This window comes from Vicugna pacos, chromosome 9 (assembly GCF_048564905.1).
Source record: "Vicugna pacos chromosome 9, VicPac4, whole genome shotgun sequence".
Lineage (NCBI taxonomy): Eukaryota > Metazoa > Chordata > Mammalia > Artiodactyla > Camelidae > Vicugna > Vicugna pacos.
The window spans coordinates 40432338-40453983 of NC_132995.1; the positions used below are offsets into that span (position 1 = coordinate 40432338).

Sequence of the window (21646 nt, forward strand, 5' to 3'; positions counted from 1 at the left end):
GCACAGAGAGCCAGGAAAGGGGGACTTCTCTCCACTTAGGGAATGCTAGAGCTCACAGCCTCGGGAAGTGAAATAAGGAGAAAGAGGAAGAGATCTTCGGTAGACAGAGCCCACACACTTCACTGTAATTGTTGTTTTAATTGGCTTCTCTAAGGACTGGGAGCTCAGTACGTGTTCTGGCCAGTTAACTGGCACATTGAAGGTGCTTTATACATATTCGCTGACTAAATGAATAAGTACTTTTCAGCTGCATTCACGAGTTTTCAGATGGGAAAAATAAAGGCCAAGGGTGGGAGTGGGACTGGGTCAGCCTCACACAGCTGATTCTGAGGTGAAACTGAAAGCAACAATCATCTCAATGCCACTCCTGGTCTAGGAAGGGCTCAGGGCTTGGAACAACTAGGGGCCTGCCCCTCAGGCTTGATTGTGGCTGCTGCCAGACTATGCCAGCCTCTGCCAAACACCATCTATGAGTGTGTAGGCAAAGACAGGGACAGCGGAGGCCAGTTCAGGGGGTGAGGGCAGGGCCAAGTGGGCTCTCGGCTCGACTCACAAGGCCTGTGGGTGTGTGCGTGAGCATGTGCACATGTGTATGAGCTAAGAGTGGAGTTAGGAACAGTTGGTGCCTTCCAGAGGAGCCCTGTTCCCTCCACCAAACCTTCAGAAACTGCTGCCTCCCGGCCCCAGGAAATAAAGCACATAAACAAGGAATAAATACATGACAGTGGGAGAGGCAAAATGCTGGAAAGCACACCCCAGCCCAGCTGGGTCTCTACTGCCAGGATACCTGCCCCTTGAGTCTGTGTGAAAGCCAAGACTTCACACTCAGGCAATCACCCCAGGAGAAGGGAGACCCCCACCAGGACCCAGTGAGAGGTAGACAGCATGAAAGCTGAAGGAGCACCAAGGGGCCAGGTGGGGGGGGGGGGAATGACTGGAGTATGCAGACACCCAAAGCCATCTCATGCAAGGATAAGTTTCTACTCCCAAATCACCCCCACCCCCATCCATGCTCAGCTTCCTTCCTGCCCCCAGGCTTTCTCTCTGCTCAACAGACAGCTGGAGGTAGGGGGGCAGACTTAGTTTGCCTGACATGCTGCTGTTGGCCCTCAGGCCCCAGTGAGGCCAGCAAAAGACACAAACTCTCTGATGTTGCCATTTGTCCCTCCTAAGATGCTCCTGCCCTCCCTGTTCCCCAAGAAACACCCAGGCTCTGGAAGCACAGAGCAGCCAGCTTCATGTTCTGGGGGCTGATCTGGAGCCCTCTGACCAGGGCCTCTCTGTCCAGGTCTGCTACTTATAGCCCTCAACCAGCATCAGTCAGGCAGCAGGCGGCCCAGCTCCGCCTCATCCAGCCGGTTGGTGGCCATGATGTGCTCCAGCTGCTGCCGGTAGCGCGCCAAGTCCTGCATGAAGTGGGGCACCCGGGTATTGTCCAGCACCCCATGGGGCCGAAGGTGGTCTACATCTTCATAGGACACCTGCAGGAAGGAAGCTGGGCCTCAGGGGTAGGCAGAATGTCCAGGCTTTCAGGCAGCTGCTCCCAGCTCTCTTGCAACAGCCCATAGCCCTGTGCTCCTGGAACTCCTCTCTCTGCCCTCCTGATCCACTCCCAACATTGTGTACCCTGAGACTCAGTCCTAGGTATTTGCCCTTTCTCTTAATACCTTCTTTTATTATCTGTGCCCTACAATCCCACTCCTGTCCCTAGTCCAGCTTCCCCCCTCACCGCCAAACCTGGGTATCCAACTGCCTTCCAAACACCTTCTCTTGGCTATCTCTCAGGCACCTCAGACTCCCCATATCCAATGCTGAATTCCTATGTCCCAGCTTATGCCAGCCTCACCCTCTTCACAGTCCCTTAGGTCGATTCCAAGGAGGAGGCTTAGAATCTGTCACTCTCCCAGAGTGGCCACTCAGTTAAAAAGGATTCCACTCTCTGAAGATCTCTCCAGCTTGCCCCTCCCTCTCCAACTGCATGGCCTCTGCGAGGTTAGGCCAGACTACCATCAATTCTGCAAGAGTGATTGGAAAAGCCTCCTCCTCTTCTCCCTGCACTCCCTTCCCTGGGCCTCCCCTTCCACAGGGAGCCTTCTAAAGCAAACATCTGTGCTACTCTTCTGCTTAAAGCTCTCAGATTCCTCACTGCTTTGGATGAAGTACACCTTCCTCAGTCTGGCACAGATACCCAGTGCCAGGGACTTGGTCCCTGGCCATTTCTTCAGTCTCCTTGGCCAGGCCTTCCTGACTGTTCCCTTAGCCTGGAAGGCTCACCTGTTTTGAGATGCAGTGTCTACACACACACACCTGTGGGCTGGGTCTCTACTATTGGCTGCCAGACTGTCATTTCATCTCCTGTGCTCACCTCCACCCACACTCCCCCAATCAGAGAGGCCTGGCACCCAATTAGAGGCTCAGGGAATCGTGAAGTGATAGGGAGAGCTGGCTGGGACTTCTGAAGGCCCGTGGCCCCTCACCTTGCCCAGTGAGGTCAGTAGCGGGAAATCGATGGTCTGGCGATGCCGCAGAATGCGCACTATGCCGTCTAGGTACACCTGGTCCTTGCTGAAGCAGCCTGTGGATACCGGAGGGTGGTAAGCCCTGGGCTGAAGCCCCACCCTAACCCTCTGCCCCCTAGATCAGGACACTCCCCCCAGCGTGGGCGCCCACCCGGCAGCGAAGTGTCTGTCTGGCCACGCTTGGCGCGCACGCAGTACTCCCAGCGCACATCCGCGTCCTGCACGTAGCGTGCCAGGTCCTGGAAGAGCTGACGGAAGGACATGTGCGCAGCGCGGTGGATGGTGTAGTAGAGCAACGCTGCGCGCCACAGGAAGGGCTGCTTGCGGAACAGCACGCTGTGTAGGCTGGCCAGGCCCTCCTCGGTGGGGTTTGCTGGCCGCAGCCCGTACTGCAACCGGCCCTCGGCGCTGTGCCATGGCTGCCGCGCGTTGTTCACACCCCGAAGGTAGTGGGTACCTGAGGGGAGTAGGAGGCTGCGCTTGGCCAGGCATCCAGGGGACCCACCTGCCTGGCCCGGGCCCTGCTATGCCCAGCTGGACCTGTAGCTGATGACTCACTTATCCTCATGCCCCTAAACTCAGGTTCTCACGCAAGTTCCCTCGACCCCAAACTCATACTCACCCAACCCTAGGCAGCATGAAGACCCTCCTCAGGTGAACTCACATGCAAGGATTCAGAATCTCGCATGCAAGAATCCTCCCCCACCTGTCCAGGGCTATACACACACACACCTCTCCCAAACTCACACTGCCCCCCAACCCCTAGAAAGGAGCAGGAACTCATATACCTCCCTGGCCCCACATCCTGGGCAATGCCCATATTCTGCTGATGTCCCCAGCAAAAAACCACCTTTTGCCCAGAGCAACAGGATTCCTGATGAGGAGGGCCAGGCAAAAAATAATAGTAGTGTCCCAAGCTCTCCTTTCCAGCCTGGTCTATCCCCTCCTAAACCCAGCTCTGTGTGTCTTCAGCCAATTTCATTCCCAGGATCTGAACTTCCACCCACCCTGGAGGGCCTGCATGTTGGCTGGGCTAGTGGGACACTTAGGGTCCTCCCTCTGGCCTCTCTGGGCCTCAGCAGTCTTGCCCCCCTGTCAAAGGAAATCAAAGAGGAAGTAGAGGGAAGAAAAGATACCCAAAAGGAACAAGAGATGAGAGTGAGCCCAGAGAGTGGGCAGGCATGTACCTCTGTGAGCCAGAGGGAAGTAGCTGCTCACGAAGGGAAGGGGCCTGTCCTCCGGATGGAAGGGGGAAAAAGAAAAGGGGTGGGGTTACTGGAGCCCCTCACTGCCCCCCATGTCCCAACCCCATCTCACCCCTACACACCCACCCACCTACCCATACTCTGACCTATCTCATGCCGCAGCATGCCCTCCAACCAATACTGGCGGGCTCCAGTCAGGTTGATGGCCAATGTTGGTCGGCTGTTCTCCACCATCATCACTGCCTGGGACAACAGGTCCTCACTCAGCTGCACCACAACCTGTAAGTGACAGTGCCCTGAACCATGGACACCAGCTCTGGGGCCAGTGTGCAGGTAGACCCACTGATGTCACAGGGAAGCCAGGTTGGACACTTGGCCAGGACTCCCACCCTTTCCCACCTCTGCTCAGTGGCAGCTCCCACCTTCCTGGGGCAGGGACAGGGACAGGGACAGGGACATGGGCTTGCCTGTGGTCACTAGCTCCAACAGTGTGGAGCTGGGCCTAGCACTACCAACTTGGCAGCCTGGTTTGGGGCATGTGGAAAAGGGGTCTCACAGGCAGGGCAAGCTCACCTCCCCGACACAGCCCTCCTTCTGCATGTATTTGCGCACAATGGACCAGATCTGGCACTTGGTCAGCAGCTGGCCCCCAGTCGCAGCCTCAAAGTGTTCATAGGTGCCAAACTTCTCCAGGACAGCCTCAATGATGCCAACTGCCTGCACAAAGGGCCACAGTAGTGGGTAAGGTGAAGTCTCTCAGATGGTCAGAGCCAGGGTGAGGTGGGCAATCTGGACTGACCTGATGGATGAACTGTCCAGAGGCCTCACAGTACTTCTCCAGCACAGCCGTAGGCATGGGCTCCTGGTACTCGAACTGTGGATTGTAGGTGTACTGGGACTGGAAGAACTTGTCCCGCTCATAGTCCATGTTGGTTGGCCGCAGAGCCACCAACATGCAGGGGCTCTTGCTGGCACCACGGCCTGCATCCTTTCGAGTCTTAGCAATGTGAGGCAGGGAGGCCGCAGACCGCAGGGTGCCCCCACCTGGGTTCCGGCCTCGTCCAGGTGGGGCCCGGCCCTGGGTGCCGCTCCCCCGCCGACCAGCACTGTTTATGGTGTAGGTGCTCTCACTGCGACGCATGTGGCCTTGGTGGCCCAAGTCCAGCTTTGAGAAGGGCTGCAGCTCAGGCCTGGGCCGGAGGGCTGAGGGGACAGACACAGCCTGGGGCAAGGCCAGAGACTGAGGCCAGGGGTACAGTGCTGTCCCATTTTGGTCTGAGGGCTTCAGCCTACGGCCCAAGGATGAGGGACTGGCTGGCGGGCTGGGGGGAGTCTGCTCATACACCTGAGCCCCTGAGTCCAGCACCATTCTGTTCTGGGGGTCACATCCAGCTGGATCACTCCAACTCCCCACACTGTTGACTTCTGGGGACACAGAAAGGCATATGGAGGCCAACATGAGTGAGTGTGGCATGAGGACCAGCAGGCCCTGTGCGCCACACTGTCTTTGCCCGGCACTTGATGGGCCCAGAACCTGATGCCAGGTCTTCTTCATCTGCCCTCTTACCTCCATCCCACTGCCTACCCCTCCAGCAGGCTCATCCAAGCAAGCTGGACTGGGGCAAAGCTGGAGGAAGTCTTATACATCTACCAGGATGGTGGTTACTCAAATCCCCTTAGCCTGTGAGCTCCCGTGAGCAAGGCGTAAGCACCTACTCATGATTTTAATCCCTGTGCTCAGCACCCACCCTGACTGGAAGCTGGTACAATGTAGCCTCAGCTGCTAGGATGATGGATGAGGGGATCTCACTACCTTCTACCTGCTTTCTACCTATGGCATTTTCTCAGTCTCACCCCGCCCCTCCCACCTAGCTCCACCCATCTCCTTCAGCCCATTGGGCCTCAGTTTGAATGCCTGCATGCCCCTTGCTTATGTCAGTCCCTCCACATGCAATGCTCTCTCTTCTCTGGGCCGTCTGTTCAAATCCAAATTAGAATCAGCTTTTGGTGTACAGAGGGAAAATTCAGCAAATCCAAGGCAGTCCTTGGTCTGTCCCCTATCAGAGACATCTTCCTAGTGGTCATCCAAGGCCACTGTCAGGACACTCACCCCTGAATCTGAACGGCTCAGTCCAATCCAGTCTCTCCCCAGAAACTGACTGAAGTCTCCAGCCTCCAAGCTCTCCTGCATGCTCAGGGACGCAATTCCAGCATTTCTCCTCTCTCCTTCATCTCCTACATCATCAATCTCTTCCTTTCTACTGAATTCTTCCCATCAGAATAAACACAAGCTGGGGGTGGTGGTAGCTGGGTATAGCTAAGTGATAGAGCACATGCTTAGTGTGCACAAGGTCCTGGGTTCAATCCCCAAGACCTCCATTACAAAAAAAAAAAAAAGAGATAAACACATGCTGTCATTTTTTCATCTTAAAAAACAAAACCCTCACTTGACTCTACACTCTTCCAGCTCCACTGTTCCTCGGGGCAGCACAACACCTCGAGTCATCTATACTTGGTTCCCAATTTCTTCCTTGCTGTTCTCGCTTAAATTTCACTCCAATTAGGCCCCCCCCCAGTCTCCATCAAAACTGATCTGACCAAGGTCACCAATGGTCTTCATCTTAATTAGTAGAACCTGACAAAATTAATCACTTAATTTTGGTTTGACCACATTCTCCACTTGGTTCCCAAATATACCGCAACTCAGTTCTCCCACCTCACTGGCTGTTTGTTCTTGGTATTCCTTTCTGGTCATCCCTATCTTCCTGACCTTTTAACACTGTAATTCCCAGGACCTGGAAACTTCTCTCCTCTTCTCCATTTATGCACACTCCCTAGGTGATCTCATCTACCCTCATGGTTTTAAATATGTGAGCCCAGATTTCTTCCAAAAACTTCAGCATTGCCAGTTCTCAATTCAACATCTTTACTTGAATGTATACAGGCATTTCAAACTGAACATGTTCCCTGTCTGGAATGTTTTCCCCCCATATAACTGCAAGGGTCACTCTCTCACTTTTCTCAGATTTCTGTACAAATATGTTATTAGAAAAGCCTGCCTAATACACCCTTTATAAAATAGGAAACCTCCCTTTCCCCACACTGCTGTCCTCTGAAGCAGTTATCACTGTCTGAAGTATAGTATATGTGAAGATTAGTTATGTTTTCCCCTTTTAGGTGTTCACAGCTGTGTCTCCAGAACAGTACCTGACCCAGAGCAGTTGCTCAATAAACGAATGAACCCAAGAGCCCTTTTCTTTGTCAGAAATGGAATCATTCCTTCCCTGCACTTTTCTTCCCCATCTAGATCTGATCCCCTCCCCCTCTTCCCCACCTTCCTGCACTCTGCCTATTGATAAGCTTCTTGAAAAGATTTCAGGCTTCAGGTTTCCCTCCCCTCAACTAACTATACACTTCTCTGGATTTCTTACTGGTCTCTAAGCCTCTGTTTTTTTCAATCCTCTTCATCTCCCCTTCTTTCATTTGACCTACCTCTTTGCAATTACCAGAATATGTCTGTTTCTTTCATGTCTCAGGTCCTTCTTCCAAAAATGCCCTCCCAATGTCTCCCTACAGCAAACTCCTAACCATTCTTCAGGGCTGGGTTTAGGCCTCACCTCCTCCGGGAAGCCTTCCCAGCGTCTTAGAGGCTCCCAGTGCCTAGGCGGCTTCTTTACCACCCTAGGCTGTCACTGTCGGAACCTAGGTCCATGTCCCCTAACATCCCCTGAACTTCCTGAGGGCAGTGACGGGTCTGATTCACCTCCATGACCCAAGCACCCAGGCCTATACGCAGAATGAATGAAAGATGGCTGTGGGAGGAGCCCATATTGAAGGCGGTGTCTGGTGACAAATAAGAGGGTGTGACCTGCACCAATGAGAAACTCCGGGAGAGGATAACGTGGAAGGGGAGCCAATGGGGACGGGGAGATCGAGGAGGGGCGTGACCTGCAGCCAATAAGTGGCGGGGGACGGGGCAAAGGGCGTGCCCAATGGAGGGCGGGGCCAGAAGACAATGGAGCCGGGGGTTCCCTGGTAGATGAGGAGGGGTCGCGTCAAATGCCTTCTTGGCCTCTAGGGGGTGAGGGGATTCCATCCGCGCGCCGCGCCCCCACCTGTTCGCTCCTCTTCTCGCCGCTGTCGTTCTCGCTCCGCAATATCGATCGCTGGCCGCCCAGCCCGCGGGAGCCAACGCGGTGACGCACGCACTCGGGCGTGCGCACGCTCACAGGAAGGCTTGCGGATTCGCGTCAATCTCCGCACGCGCCAAAGAACACGGTTCGGGGTGGGGCCGGGCAGATCAGAGGGGGAGTTGTCCACCACCAGGTCACGCCCCTTGGTGGGCCGTTTTCTTAAGCCCGCCTCCTCCACAAGGCCTGGGTGGATTTCCGATGTTCAGGTGCTATTCCGCGGTGGGACTAGGGGCGGTGGAGACCGGAGCTCACCGCCCCTGCGCGCGTACATGGGGATGTAGTCCGCATACAGCGGCGGAAGCCCAAATACTTGGGTAAGCTGCCCACACAAAGGGCTGATGCAGGGGCGCAGCGGTATATCAGGACTGGAGCCAAGATACCTTAGGTGTGTCACTGCTTGTGGACACCCTGACTTCGCGGGCACATTCATTTCATTTCCCCCTTCTCCAACACACACAATTCAGGTGTACGGGGATGGTGGCTTTATTCTGCGGGCAATTAGGAGTCAAGCACAGGACCCTGAGGGGAGGCAGGAGGAGGGCGGGGGCGCAGGTGTTGGCACAAGACTGAAGAGTGCGCGGCGACCAGTGGGAGGCGAGGGCTGCGGGCCGACCTGCAGGGAGCTGAGTGCGGCCAGGCGCTGCTCTCGGGACACGTCCCCGCGCAGGTCCAAGAGGGCAGAGACATGCTCCTCGCTACAGGTACGAGGTGAGGTGAGTCAGCCCCAGCCAGCCTCTCCCAGGTCCCTCCTCCCTTCCTGGCCCGTCTTTGCACCTTACGTCGGGAAATTGTTGCCGCAGGCCCGCCACCTCGAGGCCAAGCAGCGTGGGGTCGCGGAGGTTCAGCAGCTCCCTCAGGGCCAGCAGCACTGGCGCACACTGAACGCTCTCCTCCAGACCCTGAGCACATAGGGGTAGATCTCGCGCCAGCCTTTGGCCCCTAGCCAACCACTGAGACTCCCGCCCATCTTCTAGCCCAACGAGTTCTCACCAAACCGAGGAAAAGCTCCCGAAGCTGGGCGGCATCTTGCCGCAGGCGCTCGGCTGCCTGGGTCCTCTCGTCAGCCCCTCGGCACACTAGACGGCCTTGCATTAGCGCACGTAGATACTGCAACACCACGGTACGCTCCGCCTCCGCCAGCAGCAGCTGCAGGGAGCACGATCAAATGGGTCCTGGACACCTTTCCCGTGCGTGCTTTCCCCTCTCCCCAGCCTTTCGCCCCAAAGCACCTGGACTGCGGGATTCCGCACGTGTCGGAAGTCCTGGCAGAAGCGTGCCGTCCGCTCACACACCCCTTCCAGCAGCTCCGGGCTCGATAGCCACTGACGCGAGGGCAGAGCCGCGAATAGGGGCTGGGAGCAGGGGTCATAGACGCGGCTGGAGAGACGATTCAGACCCGGCATTCCCCGCGGAGACTCCTCATAATACACTGTATCTCCTACTCGCACCCCCACCTCCACCTGAAGCCTCACCTGTAGCTCCAACAGCAGCGCCTCCAACACCAGGCGGCAGATCCTCCTCTGCAACTCGTCCAGCGCTGCCTCCACCGGAGCCAAGGCCCCTGGAGCCACCCAGTCGGGCTGCAGGACGGACAAGGAGGAGCTAGACGGAGACCACAAGTAGGCTTCAGGACCAAGGCCAAGGCCCGCGTGGCCCTCTGTTGTCTAGACACCTGGGCGCCACCTAGTGGCGTCAGGGTCAAGAAGCGCGGCTCCCTGCACTTGTAAAGGCCTGGGGCGTGGACTGAGGCTGGGAGTGGTGGGCTCAGCAAGCTAGAAGGGACACAGCCCAGCTGGACCTGCCTCTAATTTGCGATGTGACCTTGAGCAAGTCATGTCTTCTGGTGTCTGTTTCGGTAAGAGGAGAGAGTTAATCCCACTCAGGAGGGAGTCAAAATCGTAATTAACTTATTCGTCGTATTATGCCCCCACCCCAAAGAACATAAGACCCAAGAAGAAGGGAGTATTTTTGTTTTGTTTACAGCTGTAACCCCAGATATTACTTGGCACAGAGTAGGGTCTTGATAAACATTTGTTAATTGAATGAATAATTGACACTATGTCCCAGGTACTGTTGGAGGTTCTTCATATCCGTTATCACATGTGATTCTCAGAACATCTATTATTACCTATATACTACTGTGAGAAAAGCAAGGTTCAGAGAGATTAGGTAACTGGCTCAAGGTCACACAGCTAGTAATTAGTAGAACTAGGATTAGAACCCCAGGGCTATATGAGTCCAAAATTCCTAATGGCATAGTGCAGGCTGGGTCCATACCTAATAGGTATTCAATCATGAGTTACTGAAGGTGGGGTTACATGGGGGCTTCCTGGTACCTGAGTGCTGATTGGTGGTTGAGGGTGGCCAGTAGGTAGGGCACATAATGAGGGACCATTGCTTCCCCCCTGAGGTGGTCTCGGGAAAATCTGATCAGAGCATCACTGAAGCTGCAAAGGACAGAAGTGGCTCCTGTACCTGTGGTCACTCTTGCACAACCCCAGTCCTTGGTACTCCAGCTCCATCTCCAAGATACCCAAGGCCCTATATGAAGGAGCCCCTTTCCACTAGTGTCCCTTATTCATTCAGAGCCCCGTTAGGCTGCCCCAGGAGCAGGGTCAGGGGTTGGGAGTGGGTCATTGCCTTCGCAGACCTCCTCAGGAATGCACTCAGTTCTGACAGCGCCATGTCATGCACCCGCTGCTGCAGTGACTCACTGACCATGCTGGCCACACGAATGTTCTCTTCCAGGATCTACAGTCAGAGATAGGCAGCCATCAGCAGAATCCTAGTCCTGCTCTCTTTCTATTTCCACATGAGGTCTGCCCACCTGCCTCACCACTTTTCACCCACCTGCAGCACAATGGCCGGCATTGGTGAGTGGTAGAAGCCAGACGGGTCTGTGTCGGGCTCCTGCTCTCTGCCCCACTCAGCTGCCTCCCCATCCAGTGCCTTCTGAAGCCACTGGGTCACACTTGCCTGGGGAAAGGAGCAAGGAGCAGCAGGATGTAGCAGGGCACTGACACAGCTAGAGACAGGTAGACATGCAGATAAAACCCCACAGCTGGTGGCAAACTTCTCTGGACCCAGGCCCTAACTACTTACCTGGACTTCGGCCACAAATGTTGCCTCTAGCTGCTCGACATTCTCCAGGGTCAGGAGGGGCTCCAGATGGGACACATCAGCCTCAGGCCCTAACTCTAGGCTCCCCATCATTTCTGGCCTGGAGATGGGTGCCCCAGTGTTACACTGAGCCCCCACCTCTGATCCACCCACTTCCCGTTGGCCCAGGGACACCGACCCTAGGTATACATGCAGTGCCCAGTGCAGCAAGGTGAAGGTATCAGCAGCTCCCAGCTCAGTCCTTTCCAGAAGTTGCTGCAGGCAGCGGCGCAGGCTGCTGTGCAGGGTGTGGGCCCACAGCTGGACCACCTTGTATTGTGGTGGGCAGCAGGGTGCTACTAGTGCCTCAGCTGTGGCCAACTCAGCTGGTAAAGCCACCCTCAGAGCCTCCAGCCACTCTGCTAGTGCCCCTGGTCCAGGCTGTGGCAGTGTCCCAAAGTGGATCCGCTCTAGGCCCTCCTGTAGTGCCCGCAAACAGCGCTGCCGCCAGTCCCGAGGGGCCTGCTCCCGAGAAGTTGTGCGCCCAGCATCCACCTCTGCCACACGCACAGCAGCCACCAGCAGGGCTGGGTCCTCCCGTGCCAGCCGCCCTGCAGCCCCTGCAGCTGCCTCCACAGCCTGGCCCAGAGCCTCAGCCAGAGGACCCAGTCCCTCAAAGACTGGCAACTCCAGGCCCCCCAGAGGTGCCCACGTCTCCTCTTGCAGCTGTTCTAGCTCCCGAAGGCTCACATATGCCTCCAAGAGCCGCTGGGCATCAATCAGGGTCTGTGTGTGGGCCACTGCAGCTGGCACTAAGCAGGGAGGAGAAGAGACAGCTCTGGGTCTCAGCCTTCCCACATATGCAGTAGGCACAGCAGTGGAAGCTAAGACCCTGGGGCTGGAGTGATGTATAAAATACTTAGTAAACAATACAGTAGAGCATTGGCCAATCTGAAAGGACCTGAAAGGAAGGGCCACCATGGTGGGCCAGGTGTAAACCCTTGAGCTGAAGGAACATGAGGAAGTCAGGGATCCTGGAGGGAAGGCAGGGAGGAACTGGGGCAGGGTGGGGGAGGGGCATGCCAGTAGCTATTCATTCATTTTGTTAGGGAACTATTTCAATAAATTAACAATCAGAGTGGCCAAAGCCACTTGACTGGGTGTCAGTTCTGATTCAGACATCCCTTGCTTAGGAACCCCAGAATGAACTAATATGTACCCTGCTTCATATGCCATTTGAAGCCCAAGTTACTCTCTGGAAGGTCCCTGGTGTGTCCCTCCATGCAGTCTCCCACTGGTGCCCCAGCCCCTCAATCAGTGATGGTGTTTGGTGACTAGCTGTTGGAGGGCTGAGGCCCAGGACTGCTGCACGCTTACCGGCTCGCAGCCGGGGCAGCAGCTGAGACAAGGCCCACAGTTGCTTGTGCTGCACAACCTGCTCCCGCAGGGGTTCTAGGGTCTGTGCAGCTTCAGCCATACCCCGGAGCAACCCATGGGCCTGGCTCAGAGCCTCACGGACTCCCTGCATGGCCTCCAGGGCCTGGGCCAGCTGCCGCACACCAGTCTTCACGCCCTCCAGGTATGACTGCACCACCGACTGTGGGAAGGGGGCAGATAGTGAGGCCTGGCCAGGCCTGCAGCCCACCCCCAGCGTGCCTGCCTCCTGCCTGATGCCCACCTTGATGCGTGCTTCCAGGGAACAGGTACGCTGCACCTCGCGGCTGCGGTACTGCCCCAGCCTGGCCAGCTGCTCTGGCCGGTAGAAGATACCAGAGGCCCACTTGAGCGCTGCACCCCGGGCCAGCTGCTCCGCCCTCTCCTGCTCCGGCCACTCAGGCCCTGGGCAGGAAGAGCCTGGGCAGCTGCGTCAGTTAGGCAGGGCCTGCAGGAAGCAGCTGCCAAATCTGCTCCCCTTCCTATTCCTCAGCTTGTACCCCAGGGCAGTCCCCTTCTCTCCCTGCCCTCTAGAGCTCCAGCCAGAGGCAGGGAGGACCCAACCCCACCATTCCCATCTTTCTTGCCGCCATCCCCCCATCAGCCTAGCCAGAAGGGCTCATACCAGGAGGAATTGTGGGCTTCATTTTGTCCTTGGCTGCTGAGTCCATGGCAGGCCCTGGAGGAGCTGGAGCAGAGGTAGGAGTGGGATCGAAGGTCTAAGTTAGAGCAGGAAGAGTGGGTGCTCCTCTAAGCTGCAGCCTCCATCTAGGCCCTTTGGAGAAGGAGGAGGAAGGTTCTTGCCCAGCCTCCTCAGGAAATGAGAGGGAGGCGGGGATGATGGGGAGGCACCTGGGAAACCTTTGCCTCCTGGGTTTCTCAGTTTTGCCCCTCAGATGCCAAGTGAGTCAGGGTAAGCATGGGACTCTGCTGGAGACTGCTCCCGCTCCGAATTGCAGAGGACAGTTTGATATGGAACTCACCAGGCTTGACCAGGAGTGTCCAGTTCTCCCTCTTTCACAAATGGCCTTGGCCTTGAGGATGGCTCTCTCCCCCTCTCCCTCTTGGCAGAGCTGGGTACTCCCTCCACTGGCTCATGAGGCCCACACCTCGGTGTGCAGCAGGAGAATTCCTCTCCCCAAAGAAGCCACTGTCCCACCTCCCTGCCCAGGAGCTCCCTCCTCCCTCCAAGACCCGCCCTCTCCAAGGCCACATGCAGAAAGGAAGGAAGCTGAGTCTCTAGTACTTTATTCCCAACAGGAAAGAGCATCTGCACTGTGGGACGGGGTGGGGAGGGCTGGGCGCCACTTCCTTCAGGGAAGGAGGTGTATACTCCCTGTGGTCATTGAGTCTTGACCAGCCTATCCAGGACTGCTTAGTGCTCTGGGCACAAACATGAACTAAGCAGCTCCAACTGGGTGGAGAGCAAGGTGTGCAAATATGGGTGCACACAACATCACGGTGTGAAAACTGTTGAAGGGTCCTTTAGAGCTGGGTGTGTGCTTCTGCAGAGGAGCAAGAGACCACAGGCTGTGTGTGGTGGGTGATGGCGGAGAGTGGTGGAATGGCTATGAAAGCTATGTTTATCTTGAGATAAAGAAGGCCATGGAAGGGACTACTAAGTAGTAATACTGCAGCAGACACTGGCTACCACCCAAATCCACCCTTCAGGACAAAGACACTCATTTCCTTAGCTGCCAGAAACGTAGGTTGCTGAGGTCTCATAGCCAAGTCTTTTGGTCCATGTTAGGGTATAAAGGCCAGGTACCCTTGCCTTGGAATGCCTTGGAAGAGTCCCCCAGCTTCACAGCCCCTAGTAGGATGGACTGAGGCCTCAATTATAACTGCATCACAGTTTAATTCTCTCCTCTGCCTAATTCTCCTTGTCTTACTCCCTTACAAGTGTGATTCATCAGTAAACTTCCTGTAGGCAGATGGCTTTCTCAAAGTCTGTTTCCCAAAGAACTTGACCTAAAATAAACAATAATAAAAACCGACAATGTTAAAAAATGATACTAGTGGACACAGAATCCTTCCACACGGAAGAAGTGCTCTAAGTGCTTTACATATACTTACACATAGGTAAACGTGTTTGCGTTGGTTGAAAAGTGGTTATAATTCCATGGCCTCTGAGCACTGCAGTGTGGAGACAAGAGAAAGATGAGTCTGGGGATCGGGGAAGAAGAGTGGGGATGGAGACAAGTGGATAAGACAGATGTAGTTAGTTTTTGCTGTTTGGCAAGGAGTGAGGGACAGGAATAGGGTGGGTGATCTCAAGACAGTGGGGCAGCCTTTAGAAGCAGGTTTGGGGAAACACATTGGGTTCATCATGCAGCATGGTCTCTTCTGAGATGGGGGCTGGGGCAGTTAGTGGAATTGAAGCAGGCTGGCCAGTTAGGAAGGTTCCCATGGCTCCCACTTCTCTACTGCCGGGGCTGCCCAACTGCTTTCTCTTCGTCCTTCCTCAACAAGTCCTGCCTCTCGGGATCCAGGGGTTATTTTCGTCCTCTTCGGCGGTTTGATATTTGTTGATGGTCCCCGAAGTTTTTCGGCCATGTTTGCAGAGAGGAATTTTGCCAAATTCCCTGGGAGGGCGTGGGGCGGAAGCGGAAGTAGCGACCGTGGCGCCGGCGGCCGGGCGGTCAGGAACGGAAGCGGAAGTGGCGGCGGCGCCGGCCTGGCCTGGCCTGGCTGAGGGGAGGCGGCGGGCGGGCGCGATGGCGGAGGCCGGGCCGCAGGCGCCGCCGCCCCCGGGCACCCCAAGCCGGCATGAGAAGAGCTTGGGACTTCTCACCACCAAGTTCGTGTCGCTTCTGCAGGAGGCCAAGGACGGCGTGCTTGACCTCAAGCTGGTGCGGCCCGGGCTAAGGGGCGGCAGAGGGGATGGTGGACCAGGCCGGGGCCGGTAGCGGGAACCCCGGGGCGGCCCAACTGAACCCGCAGAGAGCAGACTGTCATCCATGTGCTTTCTCACAGGAGGGAGGCTGGGAGCTGTTTCATTCATTCAGCCGAGGCCATTGGGCATCAGCTGTGTGCCAGGCTTGGGGCTGCAGGTGCTGGTCCTCGTGGCCCTTCCTGGCAGGTGTGGGGAGAAGGGCATCAGAACAGCAGCTCAGGCTTCACCAGGCCTCTTCCTACCTCGCGCTTCTGAGCTGCTGTAGTGCCTGGGAGGTGGGTTGGGATCCAGGCCACCCCTTTTCCAGACTATTCCAGACCAAGCCTCACCTGAGAGTGAGGCTGAGCATTTCCCATTCTGTTCTGCCTGCCAGGCAGCTGACACCCTAGCTGTGCGCCAGAAGCGGCGGATTTATGACATTACTAACGTGCTGGAAGGTATCGGGCTGATCGAGAAAAAATCCAAGAATAGCATCCAGTGGAAGTGAGTGTGGGCACCTGGGAGGGCAATGGGATCGCCTACCCAGAAGTGTCAGGGGTGGGGGTTGCAGGAGTGAGCAGGGGCTATGGGCCCCAGGATTCTTGGCAGCCCCTCTCAGCTCCACTCTCTGGGCTCAGGGGTGTGGGGCCTGGCTGCAATACCCGGGAGATTGCGGACAAGCTGATTGAGCTCAAGGCAGAGATCGAGGAGCTACAGCAGCGGGAGCAAGAACTAGACCAGCACAAGGTGTGGGTGCAGCAGAGCATCCGGAATGTCACAGAGGACGTGCAGAACAGCTGATATCCTCCTGTTGGGCCCTGCTGCGGGGGAGTGGATGAGGGGCTCTTTAGTCCAGCTGGGTTTGCTCTGTGGTCCCCTAGGCCCTGTCCCTCTTGGGAGGATGGTATTGTATGTCCTGGCCAGGTCCCAGCCTTGGGCTCCCTTCTCAAAGCCTCTCCCCTCCATCAGTTTTGGCCTATGATACCTCCCCATGTAGACCCCAGGCCTCAGGACTTTTTCAGGACTTTATGTCAGAGCTGTGCTAAAGATCAGGGTCCTCTCTGTGGTCTGCTATCTGTCAGTGTAGGCAGGGCATCAGCTGTTCTCCTTAACCCCCGCACCTTGGCCTACGTGACTCATGAGGACATCTGCAGATGCTTTGCTGGTGAGCAGAGCCTGGGTAGGGGGAGATGGGGGTGGGGTTGGGCTGAGCCACAGCCCTGAACAATGAGCTCAGTGCCCAAGGAGATTTCCTTCTCTTAAGAGGGTTCCTGGGGCCTACCCAAAGAAGATCCAGACAGGGTAAGTCCTGGGTTCGATGGTCACTGGACCCTGTGGAGGGTAACCATACTGAGAGGATATGGGAATCCTGGGCTGGATCCCTGGGTCAGCCCCTATCTGCACTGTCCCCTAGGTATGACTTCTCAGGTGTAACAGAATCATACAAGGGAGAAAGTGTGTGTGCATGCTGGTGTGCAGGGGGCAACGATGCCAACTTCCAATCTATAGTTAGTTTAGTTGCATTGTAGTTATGGGAACTATTCCTTCTCCATCTTGCACTTCCCAGACTGGTTCTGGGGAAGGGACATTGGCTTTGGCCAGAATATCTACGTCTAGGGAGCAGCCCCTTCAATCAGGGAGATGTCCATGGCCAGCAATCTTTTGCTCCATGTGTCTGAACCCAGATTTTCTAGTTACAGACCTCTGGGCTCTTAGGAGGAGAATAGCTTTAGTTCTCTGCCTTAGCCACTGAGCCACCATAAGGGATGAATGAAGCCTCCTGTCTAGCCCCTCGGAGACCATGAACTCCTTCCTTGCTCCAAGGGATAGATACCCCCATTCCCAGCTCAGATTGAACCCATGGGCCTTGACCCATTCTCCTTGTCATCCTAGGAGACACCCTCCTGGCCATCCGGGCCCCATCAGGCACCAGCCTGGAGGTGCCCATCCCAGAGGTGGGTGCTCAGCCCAGGCAGGCAGGGTTGATTGAGGGCGGGTGCTGGCTGTGGAGCCTGATAAGTCCCGGGTGGGGCAGGTAGGGGGAGGCCTGGGGTTTGGGGTTATCTAGGAGGACGGGCAGTCTGGGGTGGGAGAGGACACTGTGGCCCTGGCACAGGGTCAGGCAAGGGCCAATCCTGTTTCCAGTTCCATCTCTCCTCCGTCCTCCACCTCTACCTCCAGGGACTCAATGGGCAGAAGAAGTACCAGATTCACCTGAAGAGTGTAAGTGGCCCCATTGAGGTACTGTTGGTGAACAAGGAGGCATGGAGCTCGCCGCCTGTGGCAGTGCCTGTGCCACCACCCGAAGATCTGCTCCAGAGCCCACCTGCTGTCTCTACCCCTCCGCCTCTGCCCGAGCCTGCCCTGGCTCAACCCCAGGATGCCTCACGCCCAAGCAGTCCCCAGGTGACCACCCCTACCCCTGTCCCTGGCAGCACCGAAGCTCAGGGGGTGGCCAGTCCAGCAGCTGAGATCACAGGTGAGGCACAACGGGAAGCTGGTAATGGGGTGATTTCTGGGGCCCAAGAGGCAATACCTCTGTGTGATGGAAGAGACCTTGTGGGGTTTGTCCTTTTCCTGGCCCCCAGCTGGCCTCTCCTTGCTAGTGCAATGAATGAGCTTTTTTTAACAGAGCTTTGACTATGTGAAAGGGCGTTAGTGGTGGCACTTTTCCCCCAGATCTGCCAGTATCCCACTGGCCCTGGCAGCCCCTCTTGATTTGTGGTCACAGCAGGTGTGTCCATGATTCTCCCTCCTGCAGGCCTCATGCCCCTTCAGTGACTAATTTTCATGGTACCACTTTGTGAGTGATTGGCAGTGCCTAACTCTCCTTGGGCCTAGGAACCAGGGCTGTCGCATTCTCACTGTGGGTTCTAGCATGGCCAGCTTTAATATCCTACTTCCTGCCCCCATGTGACTGGGTTTGGGGGATGTGGTTGCAGTGAGTGGCGGTCCTGGAACTGATAGCAAGGACAGTGGTGAGCTCAGCACACTCCCACTGGGCCTGACAGCACTGGATACCCGGCCTCTGCAGTCCTCTGCCCTGTTGGATAGCAGCAGCAGCAGCAGCAGCAGCAATAGCAGTTCATCTGGACCCAACCCTTCTACCTCCTTTGAGCCCATCAAGGCAGACCCCACAGGCGGTGAGTGCTTGTCCTCTTGGGAACAAGGAGAGCCTAGCCTCAGACAGTCCTTGGTCAGAAACAGACTTGGGCCTCAAACCCAGTTCTGTCTCCTCAGCCACAGCTGGCCAGCCCAAGAGCCAGCTCCCTGCTATCCACCTCTGCCTTGGCACCAGAGCTCTGCCAGCTAGGGTGAGGAGCCTGGCCTCTGGCTTGGTGCTTATGCCCCTTTACCCACTTCCTGAGTTGACACAGAACTGCCTAGCCCTTCCTCAAGCCCTGTGTTCTACCCCGTGGACCTGTCTCAGGAAGGTGTGAGCACTGTCCTAGGGAAGGGGCTGTGCTATGGTCCTCAGGCTCCAAAGGTGGGCAGTGTCTTAGAGGTGATGTCATTTCCTCTCCTCTCTATCTTGTGTTTTGAGTGTTTGCTTTTTTTAGGACTCATTCTTCTCCGCTCACAAGAACCACTTAGTCTCTCCTCACTGAATGACACTTCGTCCCTTGTGTTCCCCTCCCTCACCTTCCCTGTATCCTGTCTGGACTCCTAGAAAAAGTCATCTCCATTCTACTCTGTATCTCGGTTCCCTAGTCAGCCTTCAGGTTGCAGCAGTCGCCCCCCCCCACGCCGCCCCCCATAACACACACACAGCCCACAACCCCCCACCACGCCACGCCAGTGCTCTCAGTAAGCTGCCCAGCCCTGATGGCCAGCTCCAGCGGGTTTCTAGGCTGATTTGCTCTGGGGCTGTTTTGCTCCATGTGGATGCTCTTTTTCTCCTTTGGCATTAGTGATGCCAGCACTTGGCTCTTCTCTCTTAATGACTTCTCCTTCTGATCTCTCCCTGGTGTTCATTTAAATCTGGCTTTTCAAGTCTCTGGCCCATTTCACACCTGTGGAGGCCCCCAGTTCTGGGTAGATGTATTCCCAGTCACCGTCTTGCCTAGGTCTTTTGCCTGAACTTTACCTCTTTTGTCTACATGCCTTCCTCTGCACATCCAATAGGCACTTCATTCCCACACGTCCACATCTTCTTTACCCCAACTGACAAGTCTGAAATGCAGCCTGACTGTGACAGTTTTCTGTCTTCAAACGTATCTTTGAGGAGGGTATAGCTCAGTGGTACAGTGCATGCCTAGCATGCACAAGGTCCTGGGTTCAATCCCCAGTACCTCCATTAAAAAATAAATAAATAAACCTAATCCCCCCCAACCCAATTAAATAAATAAATGAACTGCTTTAAATAAAAAAGTATCTTTAACAGCTCCCTAAGGCCTCCTGGATAAAATCAGAACTCCTAAACCTGGAATATGAAATCCCTTGTGACCTAGCTCTCTCCTTTCCAGCTTCATTTTCCTGTTTCCCATGTGTGTCTTCCCAGTCAGACCTTTGTAGCAGAGTCATCACCCTGTAGCACTAACCCCTATTTAAGAGTCTGTCTGTCTCCTCTGTCAGGTGACCTGGCCTGGGGTGTGGTATGTGAGCATGGCACCAAGTAGGTGCTTAGCAAGGGCAGGGATGGACAGGGTGTTTGCCATCAGATGATATGCATGATGAGCCCAGAAATAGAGTGGGATTGCTTCCCTTCTTCAGAACCTCTGAGTTAGAAGGGCTGTACCAATTACCTACTGCGGGCCTTTGGGACCCTGGGCTTGGCACTGAGAAATTCAGGTCTAGTAGGGGAGCCTGAGAGACAGTGTCATCTTGACCTAGGGTAGGGCCTACGTCTCAGCTGTGTGGAGCCCCTGGGTGGGTGATACAGGATCTGAGAAAGCAGGGGCTAGAGTGGGACTAGGCTGGACATCTGTGCCCTTGAGCATGTCTTTCTTGTTTTTCAGTTCTGGAACTCCCCAAGGAGCTGTCAGAAATCTTTGACCCCACGCGAGGTAAGGCAGTGTTCCTCTCTGGGGCTGGGGTGAGGGGCACAGCTCACTGGGTCTTGGGGCTGTTTTCTTGCCCTTCTGAGAACCATATGATTGTGTTTGATCCCTGGGCAAAGGGCACAGTTCTTGATGGGTGGGTGGGTGTGGTCCCCTTCATGGGCTTTGGTGGGTGGAGAGGTGGGAGCCAGAATGTAACTGAGCTCTCCCTCCATCCCCAGAGTGCATGAGCTCAGAGCTGTTGGAGGAGCTAATGTCCTCAGAAGGTACGTGGCCCAGAAAGGTGGGGGGTGAGTGTGGGCAGGGTTTGGGTGGCTACTGGGAGGGGTCTTGGCCCTGAGGACTCAGCCTGTTGCTCTCTGCAGTGTTTGCACCCCTCCTCCGCCTTTCTCCACCCCCCGGAGACCACGATTACATCTACAACCTGGACGAGAGTGAAGGTGTCTGTGACCTCTTTGATGTGCCTGTTCTCAATCTCTGACTGACAGGGGCATGCCCTTTGTGGCTGGGACACAGACTGTCTGACCTGGGGGCTGCCTGGGGACTTCCCCCCACCCACCCGTACACAGCTTGAGAGCTGCAAACTCCTGGTTTTCCCAACCTTCCCTCACTGCACACTTTTGGCCACAAGTCCCACTCCTGCACCAACACGTGTACTGTGCTGAGAGAGCAGGGAAAAGGGGCTTAGCTCCCTTCACTGTGGAGCCAAAGTGTTCACCTCTCCTTTTGGGGGGCCTTCCCCCACAGGGTACCCTCCCTGGGCCCTCCCAGAATTCAGGCTCAGCTGCCACCCAGTGGCACAGAACCAAGGACCCGCCATCATCCTCACAGGACAGTTTGTCTAATCCCACTGCCCTGTATCTGTCAGCCCCTCCCTCTTCTAGAAGGAAGCATGGGGCAGGGATGGGCACTTACCAGCACCACCTCTAGTCTCCTTTACTTCCTTCCACTCCCTATCCTACAGCTCCTTCTGGACCTCTCGTGTACCCCACTTCTGCTGGCCTCTTGGCACTGAGAACCTGTAGGTGGTGGTAGTGGGGGTGCTAACAGGAAGGGACAGAGATCTCTAGCTAGGAATCTGGGCGGGTGAGTCCCTGAGGATTGGCCCAACCTCCCTCTGCCCCATAGCCCCCCTCTTGTTTATTCATTTACCTTCATTTAGAGCCATTTGCAGAGATTTAGAAAGATTTGCAGTAACGAATGGATTCCTATATAAAGATTATTTTTATACTTTTTGCAGCAAAAGGAAATTGTAATATTTGTACAGTGTCCAAGTGAATAAAGACCATGCCTAAGGCTATCTGTGATCTGGTTCTTTCAG

At 55.7% G+C, this 21646-nt stretch overlaps 3 protein-coding genes and 1 long non-coding RNA gene across 14 annotated transcripts; 2 read left to right on the forward strand and 2 right to left on the reverse strand.

Moving 5' to 3' along the window:
• Window positions 1–118: 118 nt before the first annotated feature.
• On the reverse strand, window positions 119–7972 carry MATCAP1 (microtubule associated tyrosine carboxypeptidase 1). 7 transcript variants are annotated; one of them, XM_072967523.1, is made up of 8 exons: window positions 7840–7972; window positions 5835–6041; window positions 4524–5149; window positions 4298–4441; window positions 3871–4003; window positions 2671–2976; window positions 2478–2575; window positions 119–1481 (listed from the first exon to the last, which is right to left on the reverse strand). In XM_072967523.1, the coding sequence occupies exons 3-8, from the start codon at window positions 5091–5093 to the stop codon at window positions 1317–1319; spliced, it is 1416 nt and encodes a 471-aa protein (XP_072823624.1). In that variant the 5' UTR covers window positions 5094–5149; window positions 5835–6041; window positions 7840–7972; the 3' UTR covers window positions 119–1316. The 7 variants fall into 7 exon arrangements, with proteins under 7 accessions (XP_072823624.1, XP_072823623.1, XP_072823621.1 ...); XM_072967522.1 differs by lacking the exon at window positions 7840–7972 and adding an exon at window positions 7342–7634; XM_072967520.1 differs by lacking the exon at window positions 7840–7972 and adding an exon at window positions 7217–7634.
• A 412-nt stretch (window positions 7973–8384) lies between these two features.
• Window positions 8385–13597, reverse strand: EXOC3L1 (exocyst complex component 3 like 1). Of its 4 annotated transcripts, none has more exons than XM_072967518.1 (14): window positions 13434–13597; window positions 13076–13225; window positions 12695–12855; window positions 12394–12613; window positions 11216–11828; window positions 11020–11137; window positions 10768–10893; window positions 10568–10668; window positions 10254–10364; window positions 9390–9519; window positions 9147–9269; window positions 8908–9063; window positions 8692–8816; window positions 8385–8612 (listed from the first exon to the last, which is right to left on the reverse strand). In XM_072967518.1, the coding sequence occupies exons 2-14, from the start codon at window positions 13119–13121 to the stop codon at window positions 8423–8425; spliced, it is 2220 nt and encodes a 739-aa protein (XP_072823619.1). In that variant the 5' UTR covers window positions 13122–13225; window positions 13434–13597; the 3' UTR covers window positions 8385–8422. The 4 variants fall into 4 exon arrangements, with proteins under 4 accessions (XP_072823619.1, XP_015094131.1, XP_072823618.1 ...); XM_015238645.3 differs by having other exon boundaries at window positions 12695–12870; XM_072967517.1 differs by having other exon boundaries at window positions 9147–9519; window positions 12695–12870.
• LOC140698152 (uncharacterized) lies at window positions 8541–9976 on the forward strand. The gene is made up of 2 exons (XR_012075699.1): window positions 8541–8630; window positions 8718–9976. It is a non-coding gene; the product is annotated as an uncharacterized lncRNA (long non-coding RNA).
• A 1497-nt stretch (window positions 13598–15094) lies between the features above and the next one.
• E2F4 (E2F transcription factor 4) lies at window positions 15095–21625 on the forward strand. Of its 2 annotated transcripts, none has more exons than XM_072967526.1 (10): window positions 15095–15302; window positions 15720–15829; window positions 15964–16125; window positions 16447–16490; window positions 17219–17280; window positions 17507–17804; window positions 18268–18468; window positions 20284–20331; window positions 20547–20591; window positions 20691–21625. In XM_072967526.1, exons 1-10 carry the CDS (start codon window positions 15168–15170, stop codon window positions 20804–20806), a joined length of 1221 nt encoding a protein of 406 aa, XP_072823627.1. In that variant the 5' UTR covers window positions 15095–15167; the 3' UTR covers window positions 20807–21625. The 2 variants fall into 2 exon arrangements, with proteins under 2 accessions (XP_072823627.1, XP_072823628.1); XM_072967527.1 differs by having other exon boundaries at window positions 15111–15302; window positions 18337–18468; window positions 20691–20942.
• The last annotated feature ends 21 nt before the right edge of the window (window positions 21626–21646 follow it).

What these genes read in the sequence shown, in the direction of transcription:
- MATCAP1 (XM_072967523.1), bottom strand. Translation starts at nt 5,093, where the DNA reads ATGGTGCTGGACTCAGGGGCTCAGGTGTATGAGCAGACTCCCCCCAGC. An exon ending in CTGGACAGTTCATCCATCAG is followed by an intron (nt 4,442 to 4,523) that starts GTCAGTCCAGAT and finishes CCCTTTGTGCAG; the next exon opens with GCAGTTGGCATCATTGAGGC. An exon ending in AGGAGGGCTGTGTCGGGGAG is followed by an intron (nt 4,004 to 4,297) that starts GTGAGCTTGCCC and finishes TGTCACTTACAG; the next exon opens with GTTGTGGTGCAGCTGAGTGA.
- EXOC3L1 (XM_072967517.1), bottom strand. Translation starts at nt 13,121, where the DNA reads ATGGACTCAGCAGCCAAGGACAAAATGAAGCCCACAATTCCTCCTG. An exon ending in CCCTGGAAGCACGCATCAAG is followed by an intron (nt 12,614 to 12,694) that starts GTGGGCATCAGG and finishes CCCTTCCCACAG; the next exon opens with TCGGTGGTGCAGTCATACCT. An exon ending in GCTGCCCCGGCTGCGAGCCG is followed by an intron (nt 11,829 to 12,393) that starts GTAAGCGTGCAG and finishes CTCCCTGCTTAG; the next exon opens with TGCCAGCTGCAGTGGCCCAC.
- E2F4 (XM_072967526.1), top strand. Translation starts at nt 15,168, where the DNA reads ATGGCGGAGGCCGGGCCGCAGGCGCCGCCGCCCCCGGGCACCCCAAGC. An exon ending in AATCTTTGACCCCACGCGAG is followed by an intron (nt 20,332 to 20,546) that starts GTAAGGCAGTGT and finishes CTCCATCCCCAG; the next exon opens with AGTGCATGAGCTCAGAGCTG. An exon ending in GGAGCTAATGTCCTCAGAAG is followed by an intron (nt 20,592 to 20,690) that starts GTACGTGGCCCA and finishes TGCTCTCTGCAG; the next exon opens with TGTTTGCACCCCTCCTCCGC.